The 14,973-nt window shown below is 42.9% G+C and overlaps 1 protein-coding gene across 1 annotated transcript; it reads left to right on the top strand.

The window, feature by feature from the left end:
• Positions 1-10,526: 10,526 nt before the first annotated feature.
• QRFP (pyroglutamylated RFamide peptide) lies at positions 10,527-12,059 on the top strand. The gene has a single exon (XM_051980235.1). It carries the CDS (start codon positions 10,635-10,637, stop codon positions 11,085-11,087), a length of 453 nt encoding a protein of 150 aa, XP_051836195.1. The 5' UTR covers positions 10,527-10,634; the 3' UTR covers positions 11,088-12,059.
• The last annotated feature ends 2,914 nt before the right edge of the window (positions 12,060-14,973 follow it).

Below are 14,973 nucleotides of genomic sequence, written 5' to 3'. Positions count from 1 at the left end.
GCACATGAATCAGAAGGCACAGAAGGCAATTTGCCCTTTTTTTTTGGCTGTCACACAGATGAGAGGCAAGAGGGTGGAGGAAGAGCAAAGTCTAGTGGTTAGAGCCAAGGAAAGGCAGCTATGAGCTCCAAATTTTTGCGGCTCAGCAGCTTCTATCCAGCCATGATACCTGTTCTGACTTCAATAACTCTGACTGTCAAATTAAGGCTGAACACTTATTCCCCCGGGAAGCCTGAATAGTAAAGGTGTCCCCAGGCTCTTCAATGTACCTGGCAGAGCCAGATCTAGGAATTTTTGCACCTAGGGCAAGTACTTCAAGCCTCCAAAGAGCAAGCTTCAATAAGTGGTCCATTTGTTTTCCCCAGGGAAGAAGAGGGAGGGAGTGGCAGGTGGGGGCCTGCCATATGGAAGCTTTCTGTTTTGACTAATTATTCTTGCTAAGTAGGTGCTAACCTCTGTGATTTCTGTGCTCCTGAAGGCAGACACATACCACAGGCAAGCCTTCCATTCAGCACCCTGAGGCAAAGGACCGACCGGGGCCATGGTAGCCAGGGTTCCCACCCCAAGCCGCCACTTCAGGGCAATCTCTTTATAAAACTGGCATCCGTGTGCCCTCTGGGGATGGGGGCTGGTTCATGCCATGTGTAAGTCCCTGACAGATCCCCTCCCCACCCTGCTATCCCTTTCACACAATAAAGTAGAAAATTTCAGCCTGTCAAAGCCCACAGAGATCTGCTACATCCTGCCAGGGGCTAGTGAGGACTTTTTGTTTTTACTGAGTCATCTCAAGCACGTCCAACTCTTCACAACTCCATTTGGGGTTTTCTTGGCAGAGATACTGGAGTGGTCTGACATTTTCTTCTCCAGCTCATTTTACAGATGGAGAGACTAAGGCAAACAAGGTTAAGTGACTTGCCCAGAGTCACACGGCTAGTAAGTGTCTGAGGCTGGATTTGAACTCACGGAGATGAGTCTTGTTGACTTGAAGTCTGGCACTCTAAACTCTATAGCGCCCCTAGCTTCCAGGAGGACTTTGGTAGGGTTCCATTCTAGAACTTGTCTCCTGGTTTTTCTAGCACCTAGGGAACACAGCAAGGAAAGGGCCAGTGGTGACGTTCCTCCCCTTTCATGGACCCTGTCTGCATGCTCGATGCAGGATGGATTAGCTAGAATCTGTATTAGAAATTTTCTTGCATTTTTAGAGAGAGGTCCCTTTAGATCATGAAATCTTGGGTTTGAAATAAAAGATGTAAATTTGTTTGAGTTCTAGCCCTCACACTTTACTAGTTGTATGACCTGTAAGAAGATATTTTGCTTCTTTAGTTCTCAGTTTACTCATTTATAAAATGGGAATAATAGTTGGTAGTAATAGTAGTTAGTACCTCTCATATAAGGGAACAAATGAAATCATGCATATAAATGTTAAAGTGCTATAAAAATGAAATTGTTAATATTTTCTTCCTGAGAACAAGCAGAAAGGTTGCATTTCAATCAGCAGTTTTAACAAAACAAAACAAAAAATTCTTTTAAAAAATCAGCAATTTAATTCTCTAGTCCTGCCCTGCCTCCCCCCAGAACATCAGAATATATAACATATTTGTTTTATATATATATATATATATATATATATATAAACATATATATATTTGTATGTGTTTATCTGTTCGTCTAGTTCTACCTCCTTCCTTCTCCAAGCACTCCTTTCCTCTATTCTAAAAACCCAAATGTGCTTGCGGGACACTAAGGCTTACATAAAATTGTTCTCCACTTTCTTCCACCTTTTGCCCCAAGCATCACCAGCCTGGGAACTCCCCAGCAGGAACCCCAGGAGAAAAACAAAGGTTGGATTGCAAAATTTTTTCACATTATTTTCCCTCTTGCACCACATATAAATACTTTTGATAGAACCTACACTTGGGCATGAATGTGAGTTTGTTTCTGCTATTCCTCCCATCCTCCTCCTCCCCCTCTCCCCTTTCCTCCCCCTCCTCCCTCACCTGCCCCAGGCGGAGTCCGCACATGTAATATTGGAAGGAGCCTCCTCCATCCTCCCAGGGGCTTTCCTCCTCTGGTTTCTGCCCTGCTTGGCTTTGCTTTGGGGCCAAAAAAGTGAGCTTGCTTTTGAGCCAGAAGCAGTTGAATCCCCACATCGCCCCATAAGAATCTCTAAGAGAGTCGGTTCGGAACTGCCAAGAAGGTATTTAATACAGTCTAAGGATGCGGGGATTTGGGGGGATTAGGGGGATGTGTAAACAAGTCCCACCATCTTGGACTGCATTGAATCTGCCCCAGAGGGCACTGTCTGCAGAGGGAGTCATGAGCAGGAAACGGAGGAGGTGAGAGGGAGTCGGAGTGCCCGGGGGATCCCATGATGGGGATCACTGCAGCAGAGACAGTTGTGCTGAGGTTTCAAGAGGAGTTTACGTTCCCGGGAAGGGTTGGGAGACCCAGTTTTAATTGTCACAAACTTGTGTGACAGTGGGCAAGTCAGTCCCCTCTCACCCCAACTCGACTTCCTCATCTGTGAGGTGGGAAGGAGTACTTTGTTTGTGTGCCCTGTGGAGTTATTGTCAAGCCCTTCCTAAATAATGTATATATTTGAAAATGTGGTTTGAGAGTTAGGTGATAGATATGCATATGGACATATGTGCTTGCACTCATCCCCGGATGACCCTGCCCTTTCCCCCTCCGCTGCACGCCTGCACATTTCCCAGCCACATTTGGAGCTGTGTTAAGTGAGCTTCTCCCTCCCGGCCCACAGCAGGGAGCAGCATGTTTCCGGGGCACGGCACAAGCTGGGGCAGCCCCAGTCTCTGCGCTGATCACGGCAGTTTCCCCACGACAGAAGTCAGCTCCTGACAAGGGGCTGGGGCCTCTCCCGGGCATTCCCGACGTGACAGGGTGATACTACCGGGCAGGGGTATCCTGGTTCTGGGGCCTGAAGCAGGGAGCCAGGGGCCACGTGCGGGAGAAGGGGACTTCCCGGCCCCTGACCGAGGGGGGAGCAGCGAGGAGCCACGGAAACCCACTGGACTGGAAAACACCTCTCCTGGTCATGGAATGGAGGAGATGAACAGCAGGGAAAGGTGACTGATTCCAGTCAAAGGACGGTCAGACGCCAACTCTGATGCTTCCTGAGGGTATGGCCTTGAACAGGTCGCCGTCTTTGTTCAGATTGGGGGGAGGGAGCTACATTAGGTGGTCTCTGAGGTCCCGCCCAAGTCGAAATGTAGCCACCTTTTGTGCAGACCTTCTGCGAAGTCCCTTCTGGTTCAAACATCCTGTTCTAAAGTCCCTCCAAGCTCTCTCCCAAATCTGCTTAGATTCTAGACGGAATGAGCCCTTTCCTAGCGACTCCTCTTGGTCCATGGGCCCCGCGGCCCTTCAGAAGTCTGTGTCTAGCTGTTGGCTGAAGCTGCTGGAGCAGATGTGATGTTTAAAGGTCCATTACGTGTTAAGTAGTATGTGACTGGTGTCTCTCACTTCACATGGATTTCCAATCTCCTTAAAATAAAGGAACTCATTCTGACCTCTCTTTCTTCACTGACTGTGTCTTTGGGTTTTCCGGAGAGAGTCCATTTCCATGGGTAGCTGTAGAACTCTCACAGTACAGGAATTATTATAGGGCACCTAGGCTCCCAGGACTGAAGGCAAGCTAAGCTCTGCCTTACTCAGAGATGATCCACATTATAGCAAGTGTTTCCTGGACCAGTCAGAGTTCTATGACTGAGATGTTGTTATCTTGGGAATAATGGTACATTATAGAGGGATTCTATGCTGTGGGCTGTCCAGTAACAAATTGTCCTTGTGGGCCCTCTTTTGTTACTGAGACTAATTGTTTTCTTAACCACTGTTCTGATGTGTTAATACTCCTTAATAAGAACTAAAAGCCTCTAGTGTCTAGTCATTAAAAAAATAACAACAGCCACCAGAGGTTAACGATGTAACAGTCCCAGGATCTGAATCTATGAACGCACACTTCATATATATGTATGTATATAGCCAAGGATATACACTCAGGTCAAATCCTTTTACAACAAATAACATCTTTTTAAAGTCTATATGTAATAGAAGATATCAATGGCCCTTATGAGGGGTGACGTTGCTCATTGGCCTTGCACGCAAGGGACCTGGATTAGAATTACTGATCCAAAAATTACTAGCTGTTAGACTGTGGATAAATTATTAAAATGACAATATTCCCATCTGTAAAATGGAGGTAATAATATTTGCGTTGCCTGTGTCTTAAGGTTGTTATGGGGAATATGGTTTGCATATTTCAGAATACTACAGAAATGGGAGTGATTATTATTTGATGCAAGAAAATTTCAGTCCACAAGAACTCACCATTTCCTTGAGTTGGTCATAACAGGCTTGACCCATGCATGTATTTTTTTTTTTTTGGTTGTTCTTTCAAATCAGCATAAATCTCCCACCAGGGATCATCCTCTGGATCTATGGATGGATTGAAAAGGCTAAAGTGAGATCAAGTTCTTTTACGCGGCCTGCGAAGACTGGGCAGACACCACTGCAGGTCTTAATCTTTGTAACTGCCCACATGACTCCAGGCTCAGTGGTTTGCCTGTGTATACAAGTCCAAAGCAAAACGGGGAAGTAGTGAGAATATGCTGAATCTAGCCCGTCAGAGTTGTTCTATTTATTATGTCTACCTCTCATCCAGAGATACCAAGTGCCCTCATGACTGAGACCCTGCTGTCACACCCAGGGCAGCGTGTGCCGGGCAGGGCTCTGCCCTCCCCCAAGCCCTGTCACCTCTTACTTATCGTGTGCTCTGCACCCTTCAGGGAGGATCTTATTTAGCTGCTAGCCCAGAAAGGATCCGATGCACTCATTGTTGCTAAAGTGCTAAGAGTTAATAAGGTTTAAGAGTCCAGGAGACCAGGGTTTTCATGCCAATGTTGCAAATACTTTGCAAATACCTTGTTCAAAAAATGTCTCTTCTCTGGGCCTCAGTGGTACCATCCACAAAAATGGGAGTAGAGGAGATTGACAGAGGGCCATCTTGAAATTCTCTCTGGGCCCAAAGTCCAAGGGTCAGATAAACAATCATGAGCCCATAGAACCATGATGTTTGCAGCTTGCCCAAAGGTTGGCTCCACTGGCTCATTTCCTTAAAAGTCTGCTTTTACTGCCCAACTCATCAATCCAAGCAATCAATTCTCCTCTGAATTTATCTTGGCAACATTAAGAGGCTTTTTGCTCAGAAGTTAGCGTGGAATTAACCCCTGCAGTTTTGTGACTGACGTGTGCCTTTTCTCTCTGATGAATTGTCTCAGAACCCAAACCTTACCTGTCAACTGTTCCTGGAAGGCCACCTTCTCAGAGGCAAAAGTAGCAAGCTCAGGTCTTGCCTATATTATGCCTGGTCCACACTTCCCAGGGACTGGCCTCAGTCCCTGAAAGCAGGCAGGGAGTATTTAGATGATCACAGAAAAAAAATGGAAAAAACAGTTTTCAGCCCTCATGCTCTGGTGACATGCTTATTGAGTATAAGCTGACATATTCGGGATTCAGAGGATTGGCACAAAATCCCCACATCTGCATCTTCAAAACTACAGTATATTCCCCCAGAGGTGGCTGATAGGATACAGAGAGGGACACTGTGGTTGGTGAGATGCCTGCATTTTTCTTTAGTGCCATTTCCAAGGGAGGAGAAGCAGGGAGGAGTAAGGAAAAGTACGTTGGGCTTGAATGAAGAGAATCCTTGTTTCTAATCCTGCTCTAAACCTAATAAGATTTATAGCAAGTCACCTCATTTCCCTCAGCTTCAGCTTTCTTAATTGTAAAGTAGCGATAATAAAGTCTATGGTATTTATTTCATAGAGTTGTTAGAAAAATAAAATAATAATAAAAAGTAGCATTTAGAAAATGCCTTCATGTTTATAAAGCATAACCTAATCCCAATTATCTCATCCTTACAATAATCTTGCAAGGTGAATGCTCTTATCCTCATTTTACAGATTAGGAAACTGAGGCAGAGATTACTAATTGCTCAGGGTCATGCAGTTTGTCAATGTTTGAGAGCTTCAGTCTTCCTGATTTCAGGCTCAGCACTCTATTCACTAAGCCACCCAATTGTCCTTATCTTGGTTTGTCCTTCTATGTCAGTGGCCTTTCTCTGTAAAGAGTTCTTCTCCATAAGGAGTATTTACAGAATAGCTCTAGATTTCCTCCTCCCCTCTAAGTTAAAACTTGTCTGCCTAGTGTTCCATTCTCTTAAGGCATTGGTCTTTATTAGGGGACAGATAACTAAGCTCAAACATTAACCTCTATAATCACTTCTTCTAGCTAACATAATACTTTAAATAAGGGAGGTCTCTGAAATGTCAGTGCAAAAAGAGAGAAGTTTGGTACACTAGCAGGCCACTGAGGTAATCTTAAAATAATCTTTCTGCTCTCCTCCAAGCCTCTCAACTTTATATGTTCAGAGTTTGTTGTGATCAGCTGGGAACTCTGGGCTTTCCAGAACAAAACCCTTCAGGGCTGTTTGGTCTTAGTTTGACCCTAGCTCCCTCTAGACAAAGCCAAAAGGAAAACTTCAGAGAACTCACCTAGTCTGACCCTGACTCCAGAGAAAATGGAGTTGAGACCGTCTCAAACCATCCAGGACTTCTCCTCAACTTGGGAAATTTAATGGTCACTTGGTCCAAGGTGAGAGGAATCTCCTCAGCCTGCTCTTTGCCCACCCCCTTTGCTTAGACTCTCAGTAATGAAGACAAAGGGGACTAAGGTTTTACAAAACTTAGACAAACTCTCCCCTCTCTTGGAGAAGAAAAACCCAGAACATTGAACTAGGCTCAGTATTGGGTCTCAGCTAGGCTATCCCTTCTCAGGTCTCTAAATCCTCCACTGGGCTCTGACTAGGTCTCCAGTCTCATGCTGACCTTGGTATATGGGTGACTATGGTTGGCTTCTGAGTTCTCAGGGAGCACAAACCTCAGGGCTGACCCTGCAAGGACACAGTTTGTGGCCGGACCCACTCTGTTGTTTCCTTTTGAGAGCTAAACTGCAAGATAACAATGTTTGGGATTGACGAGCTAACAAAGGTCATGAGAGAATCCAGCAGAGGTGGTGAAAGCTATTCTCAGACACCTCTCAATGGGGTTAAATAGGACTTGCAGGGAAGTGCCCCAAGTTACAAGCCTCTTGACAGACAGCCTAAAGATATAGAGAGTTTCTGTCCTTGGAAATGAGAGTCTAGTCCAAAGTTGAGTCAGAAAACTTCTTGAAAATTACGAAATAGGAGATGAACTCGGAGAAAGGAGAGACCACTTTCAGTCAGGGTGGAAGCTTCACAGAGAAGCTAGACCTGGATTTCTTTAATGAATGCAGAGATATGGAAAGAGGGTATTTCAACCACAGGGAATGGCACAGGTAGTTTGGGGCTTGTTCAAAGGACAGCAAGCAGCCCAACTTGAATAAAGCCCAATCTATAAGTAGGAGGGGATACGGCTAGAAAGGTAGGTGGGAACTGACTGTGATTATTGGTCTGAAGTTGGACTTTATGGAGAACCACTGTGCAAAGGAGCGACTTGGAAAGTTTTACTTTAAAAATATCATTCTGGAGGGAAGAGGACCTTTCCTTCAGGTCTCTTATAGCTAAACAGAGAAATAAAATTCCCTCATCAGCTTCCAGCTGAGATTAAACAACCCTAGCAGTGCCACTTCCAAAGTGATTTGCCTAAAAGCTATTTCATCCTTTTTTTTTCTCGTGTGCCCAAACCACCGAGGCTAAACAAAAACCAAGCCACATGCTAGCTGTTCAGCTGTCAAGGTCAACTTATATAATTTGTTTTCCAAAGGTATGTTCTGGGAACACACACTTTTCTATCTACGGCAAGCAGACTTCCCCCAAGAATTAGACACAGTTGCCACGAGCAACTGAGGAGGCTAGTGATTCCGAGACAAGAAAGCGTTGGTTAGCTATGGCATGGTGAAACAGGTGCCAGACTAGGATTTAGAAGACCTCTGTGGTTCCTCTTCATTCATAAAATGCAGATGAAAATCCCTGACCAAGCCTCTCCCAAGAATGCTCTGTGGAGCAAGGGAGACCGTGAATGTGAGAGCAGTTTTCAAAATCGTTAAAGCACTCACTGTGCACTATCAGACATTACCCAAAGGTACAAACCAGAGTTTTTTAAAATTCCATTCCTCAAACTGTCTGAAAAGAAATAGCTTGAGATCAGCGGTGATTGTGTCTTTATCTGAGTTCAAATTCAGCCTTGGACACTTGGCTGCAAATCATCACTTAACCTCTGGCTGTCTGTTTCCTCAACTGTAAAATGGCCATGACAATAGCATCATCATCTCACAGGATGATTATAAAAATCAAATGAGATACAGTTTGTGTCCAGGATATTATAGGTGCTTAATAAAAGGTAATTCCCTTCCCCTTCTCCACATATATTGGTGTGGACCATTTCAAACGGACCTATTCTGTTTCATGTAGCTCATGACTAAGTCCTCCACTGTAGCAGTTAATGCCGATGCTATGATAAATTGCCGTCCACAGTACTTCCCAGTTCTGTAGACCAGTAGCAGGATTGTACTGTAAAGCTGTGTATCTGTAAGCTTTATCAAGAATATGGCTTTTCCCAGTCACTAGAAAAGCTGGCAAATTCGGCTAGCTTTGAAAGGATTAACTCAAGACAACAAGGAACTAGAAAGAGATGCCATGTGTAGAAGAAATACTTTCTTTTCCCACCTAACACTTGCCCCCTTCCCTTCCTACCTTTCCCCTCCCCAGTACTCTAAGAGAAAGTGAGACATCAATAACAGAACAAGAGGGGAGCAAAAAAAGAGGAGAATAAAAGACTGAGGCCATTCTTAATACTAGTGGCAATTGATAACAGTGAGGAAAAACAGGAAACAACTACGTTCAACTCATTCAACTCGCCCTTAATGATCCCATCAACTCCTGGCTAAATGAAATGATTGGACAGTGTTTGGGGATGGGTGGGTGGCAGAATTATGCCCCATTCTGCCCTCTAATCAGAATCTCTATTAAGTTTGATCAGTGCCTTCTTGCTCTCCATGGCCACTCGTGTTCCCAATGGAATCCCAGACTCTGGAATGTGTGGCAATCAGCCTACAAAGGGCTAGTTACACTCAGAAATTGATGCATCCCCTGAAGGCCTATTTAAAGCAGGGAGAGCTCAGGAGCCTTGAGAAGCTCGGGCTGGCTCTTTCTAGGCCATTCACTGGAACTAAGAAACCCAGCAACCTCCTGGGGAAAGAAGATCCACAAGAAATAATGTAAGTAGATTCGACTCCTTGTCATGAAATAGCTTACTCCAATACACATCTTGGCTCATCCCTGAAGATGGTTGCAGCTCAGACTCAGGTCCTGTCTACTGCAATTAACAAATGATGCTCAGCTTAGACAGCGGCAAATCTGAACCAGGGTCCAGATTAAATGAGGAGATTGGACAAGATTGTAGGATGAGAACCGAGTAATTCCAAATCCTAAAAAGCTTGAAGCTATTTTTTTCAAGGTGCTGATGAAATGATTTTCATTATTGGGGATGAGACAGTTTCTTTGAAAAGTCATCACCTTCCCCACCTCCATTTAGCAACCATTTCATTAAGCCCGATCTCCTTCAACTTGTGCAGGATCCTGCTGCAAAGGATTTCCTAGGAGAAAGCTGTTAGTTCCCCGTGGGTCTTTAAAAACAGGGGTAGGTTTAAGAAGAGAGGCTTTTTTTGTTTTTGTTTTTCTCCTTTCATGCTTTGTGGCTGAGGTTGCTTCTGTAAAATGTTTTCAAATGAACTGATTTTTGGAAAGAGCTGAAAAGTCCTGGAGAACATAGTTTTGTAGTCATAAGGGCATAAAGTCTTTATCTAAATCATAGTTGTACTCCTTAGGGGGCAGAATGGGAATCCTAAACTCTATAGCCACTCATAGTGGAACCTCTCAGCTATAGAGGGAGAGTAATTATAGTAGAGGTGATGTGTTTAGAGAAGCTTTATTTGTGCTTCAAAGCCTACCGTGGGCCATTCTTTGAGTGACTCCATGAGCCAGGCTGACAGGACTACTTAGCCTGTTTCTCATAGGTCTTCAAGTATGGCGATTACTACAGTGATGGTTCTAAATTCTAGGAGCATTGAATTTAAATGCTAAGAGGACATTAGTAAGCAACCAAACTAAACAGCTTAGCCACTTCTATGATCAAGTTGAGACTTATTAGAAGTGGATGCTCATAACTTTCCACCCAGTGCTTCTGAGATAAAAAAGCCCAAGAGTCAATAATTATAATAAAAGACTAATGAGACCAAATTCATTCAACCCTAGCAGGGCAAAACTGCACTGCTGTAAACCATTCAAGCAGCTGCAGTATTATAGCACTAAGCTGCCAAAGCAGCCAAATCCAGGGGATTTCAGTAGACTGAAAACCAGCCTAATTGGTACAATCAACTCCCAAGCCTGCTAAGAAAATAAAAGCCCAAATACCCAGCCTAGTGACACTAACTAATGCTTCTTGGAAGTTGGGCTCAGCTGAGGATCTCCAGCTCAGCTCCACAGTGTTTGCCCAGACTTTGAGATGTTACTGTTGACAAGTTGTTTTGAAACACTGAGTGTGTGCAGTCTGTAACTTTCTCCCTCTGCTTCCCAAATGCCAACAAACCAGATGAAAGCACCTCACTCCCTCTCCTGTCTCCTCCTCCTGACTCTGGGTGCCTGCTTTCCTCCAAGTGACAGAAGAGAAATGGGAGATCCAGCAGACAGCCCTGGCGAGGTTCAAACGAGGGGCCCAGAGACAGCCGGAGGTCACCAGCATGGCTTCCCAGGGGGAGCAGCTCGGCGCAGGAGATCCCAAGACCCAGCCTCCCTCTTCGTCATAGCTAAGAAGCTACAAGGACTTGGTAAAGAGCGAGCTGGTTTCAGATTCAGGTTTGGGAGGCAAGAGGTGGACAAAAAAGCTACCAACATCTACCTAGGAAGTGAAGAAAAACGGAATGGTCTGTTGGGGAGCCTGGCTGAGGAACTGAGTGGCTACAGTAGAAAGAAAGGTGGTTTCAGCTTTCGCTTTGGCCGGGCGATGAAGGGCTGTGGGTGGCTAGGATAATACCATGGAAAGGAGTCTGTCTGGGGACTTTCTGCCATCTGTTTCCTCCAAGTTAAATGGCTATCCCTCGTTCTGTCTCCTTTTAATTCCCACTTACCCTAATTACCAACATAAATCACCAAGAAACTCAGAACATTATTATTTGGGCTTTCTGTATGTTATTCTGGGAGGTTGGGTGGGCTGATGTGTGAGTTCGGTGACCCTTCAATCCCAAACTTTGCTCATTAACAGAATGAGAGAAATAGTGTATTCTGGCAAGGAAAAACAAAGCCTTTGTTTAAACTCCCTGAAAAGCAACAATGCTCTGTCTGTATCACTCTTTCCCTCCCCCAGCGGTCTATTTCTGATGGTTTTAAAGCAATCCCTTGGCCTCAGTGGTACTGAGCTGAGAAAGATGCAATGCAATGAATAAGAATTGGGAGAGCTTGCATGCCATGCTCTAAGTTGAAGGCAGGAGGACTGAGTGATTATAGTGGGATAATCAAAGTGTTGACAGTCTCCACAGGGATGCCTGTAAGCTGACATCCAAAAGGTGGCTGTGAATGAGGAGTAGATTCTACTGGGCACCACGCAAAGGTTAAAAAAGTCAAAGTAAAACAAACAAATAAAAAAGACTTACCAAATATTCTTATTCTCCAACCCATTGGAATGGCAGAAAACACTACTCAGTGTCAAGATGCCATTTTGGACAGAGTGGCTGCCCAAGCTATTCAGATAAACCATCTTCCCAGTACCATGCTTTTACTGGGCCAGGGATCTCGTGGGAACTGAATGAGCCATGCATGAAAAGGTGTTTGATGCTGCTGTTTAATAAGGCTGTATTTCAAATTTTCAACATATGTATTTCTTTTTAAATAAAAGTTACAACCCTTGCAAACTACAGACTCTTAACTACAGGCAGTTAGTATGTTGGAACTTAATTTTACTATGCAATGAATGTATGGACACTCTGAAGACTGAAAGTGTCTTAAATATACCCACATATGTCTTGACATTCCTCTAATTGTTTAGGAAATATCAGTGGCCAAAAGATAAAGATAGCACAGAGGATGTTTTCTTATTCTATTTGACTTTCTTTAGAGACAACATACGAAAAACAGCTCCTCACCCCACCCCACTCCAGGAAAAACGGGAGCTAAGCTTGCAGCGGTTTCAGACCTGGGACTGGGCCCCCTGGTTATTTCAAACACAGCTTTGGTGTCTTCTTAGATGCTATCCCATGTCAGATATAGTGATCGGATGCCGCTCACACGCTGGTCTGCTTCAACTGCTAAGACAAGGAGCTTATATTGATGTAACTATAGCAACATTTCCCCTCCTCTTTTAAAGCTGTACTTTACCCATGTTCACAATTGAATAATTTTCCATTGAACTGTCACAATTAATTGGTGGATTTTTATTAGCCTTTTAAGAACCACACTGGGCTGAGCCCAGCTTGGCGGCATGTAGCATTCAACAGTCCTTTCTCATTTTGTGAGGGACTTGCATTCTCTAGCAACAGTCCTCAATCTTCAATAGTCAAAGAGCTGCTTCATTATGGAGAAACATATTGACGCTACAATAGAACCAAACTGATTTAGAATAGAGAAACAAGGGTAATAAGATGGAAAAGGAATACTGGATTTAATAATTTACTTTCCATTAGGGCTAGTCTCTTTCCACTGGAGCTTTTCACTTAACTCTAAACTGGACACTAACAAAGACAGATTTAATCTCTGGGTCTGGGGCATATGGTCTACTTTCAATGACTTGGGACAGTGGCAAAAAAGATCAGATGATGGGACTAATCAAAGGAATATAATGATGGATCAGAAAGAATGTGTGTCATCATTTGAGGGAAAAGACAGTTCAGAATGTTTCCTGCAAGGAAGCAGCGGACTTTGAATTAACACTAAAATCACAGATGAACCAATTCTACAATTCTTAAGCAAAAATTCTTTTTGATCAAATTTTTTTGAATTGAATTCCCAGGACACACTTTTTTGAATTTCTGCCGTAAAGTTTTATATTAATTCAGCCAATATTCTCTCATACCAGGTGTCTTCAGTATACAGAACATTCCAAAAGTCCCAGTGCAGTTTTCAGCTTTAATAGCTTTACCCATGTTCACAATTGACTTTCAGGAAGCTCTATATACATATGTTCTTAAATAAAAGATAATTTGGGTCGCTTTCCCTCTGGGTTTTAACAAACATCCGGAAAGCATTTAGCTGTATTAACACTGAATAAAACAGTAAATCCGAAAGGCAAAAAAAAAAAAAAAAAATCATAAGACCTATGCAGGATACCTAAAATCAATTCTCCTTATTAAGTTTTTGTTCCTTTTTCTAGAGAGTCACTTTCATGGTCACTAACTAATATCACAGCAAGATATTAAGAGTTGGGCCACTAGTAAATATGGTGAGTAGTTTTTGACTGTAATATTTTGATTTATCTCCTTTTGCCAGAAAAGCATGAGATCACAGAGAATATGGTTTCAGAGGAATGAAAATACTGACATTAAGTTTTCATCTCAAAAAAAAAATTACACAAAAACATCCAACACTCAACAACAAATAAAGCTAGTCTTCCAGTTTACTTGCACATTCAGGCTCAATAATCCTGAAAATTGGAGCAATCAAATTGTTAAATGCATTGATCTGTTAAATCACCTCCCACTGTATTTGGCTAAATTTAGTTTTTAACCCCCCTGCCCTCCTTCATGCCAACCCCACTATTTCCTGGTTAAAGGTCTGCTTCTTCCTGATGTCAACCAACCATCCTATACTACGCAGTTACCCTCAGTTCTCCTTCGCAGTATACATTAGTCTCTAGATTAGTAAAGGTGAAGGTCTTTGGAAAGCATTTATTTTGGAAACAGATTAGGCTCCCCTGAGCAATTCATTCTCATTCCCTTACTTTTTCAAATCAAGGTCACTGAAGCATCTCCATGACTGTTTGCATCTGTTAATTGTATTTATCTAATACACAAAAAAGTCTCCATTTTGGGTGTGTAGATCTAAAGGATTTCGGCTATTAAAACTGAAGGTGGAGGTAAATAAACAATGCTAATGAAATACATTCTTACTCCTGAGCTTTTACAATTGGTTCTTTCAGATCCCTAAATAAATCCATATTTTGTGATATATACAAAATGCAGCTTTTTTCTTTCTAAATTCACAAACCATCTTTCTCAAATATAACAACCATGAATGAATTTTAGTTTATGTGTCCCCATGCTGTTGAAGTTCAAATGTTCTCTTACCTTCTAAGCTAAGGATATCAGAAAGGAATGCACCTAGGCCCTGGCAAAGAGTCTCGGAATTTTGCCAAGGCAACGAAAGGAGATCTCTAATCCTCTGAGAACATTCTTGGTTAAACTAAGCAAGTTAGTTATAGGATAGTTCAGATTCTATTTTTCCCAACTCCTTTTCTCCCTCAAACAGTTATATTGTTCAAAGATCCTAAATATGGGAGCAGAGCTAACTGATAATATCTTGCTTCCTGATCAGTGCTTTAGAACCCTGTACATTGAGGAAAACTGACAGACATTGGACAGAGGACCTCTCTGATCCAAAGGAGAAAGCTGGAAGCTTTCAACCCCCAATATCCAGCCAAAGATGAATTGATTTGATGCATTCTTGAAAATATGTAGCATTCCCCCTATCTCCAGCCCTCATGAGGCCTCAGTTTCAGTTAGCTGTAAAAAATATCATGCAATAAATTTCATGTAAATATGTAAAGTTTGGGGTATAGGTTTTTTCCCTTATTAATGTTGGTGCTGACTTACCAAAAAATCATTCACTTGGTGAAGCATTTGCTGCTAAGTATAAGAATTCAAATAAGTAGGAGAACTTGACCCCTTCTCTTTTTAAGAAATTAACCTTCCAAATTGATAAGAAAAGAT

Source organism: Antechinus flavipes, chromosome 2 (genome assembly GCF_016432865.1).
Source record: "Antechinus flavipes isolate AdamAnt ecotype Samford, QLD, Australia chromosome 2, AdamAnt_v2, whole genome shotgun sequence".
NCBI lineage: Eukaryota > Metazoa > Chordata > Mammalia > Dasyuromorphia > Dasyuridae > Antechinus > Antechinus flavipes.
This window is presented reverse-complemented; position numbering and strand designations above follow the sequence as displayed.

Excerpts from the sequence above, each read along its gene's own strand:
- QRFP (XM_051980235.1), top strand. The coding sequence starts at position 10,635 with ATGCCAACAAACCAGATGAAAGCACCTCACTCCCTCTCCTGTCTCCTC.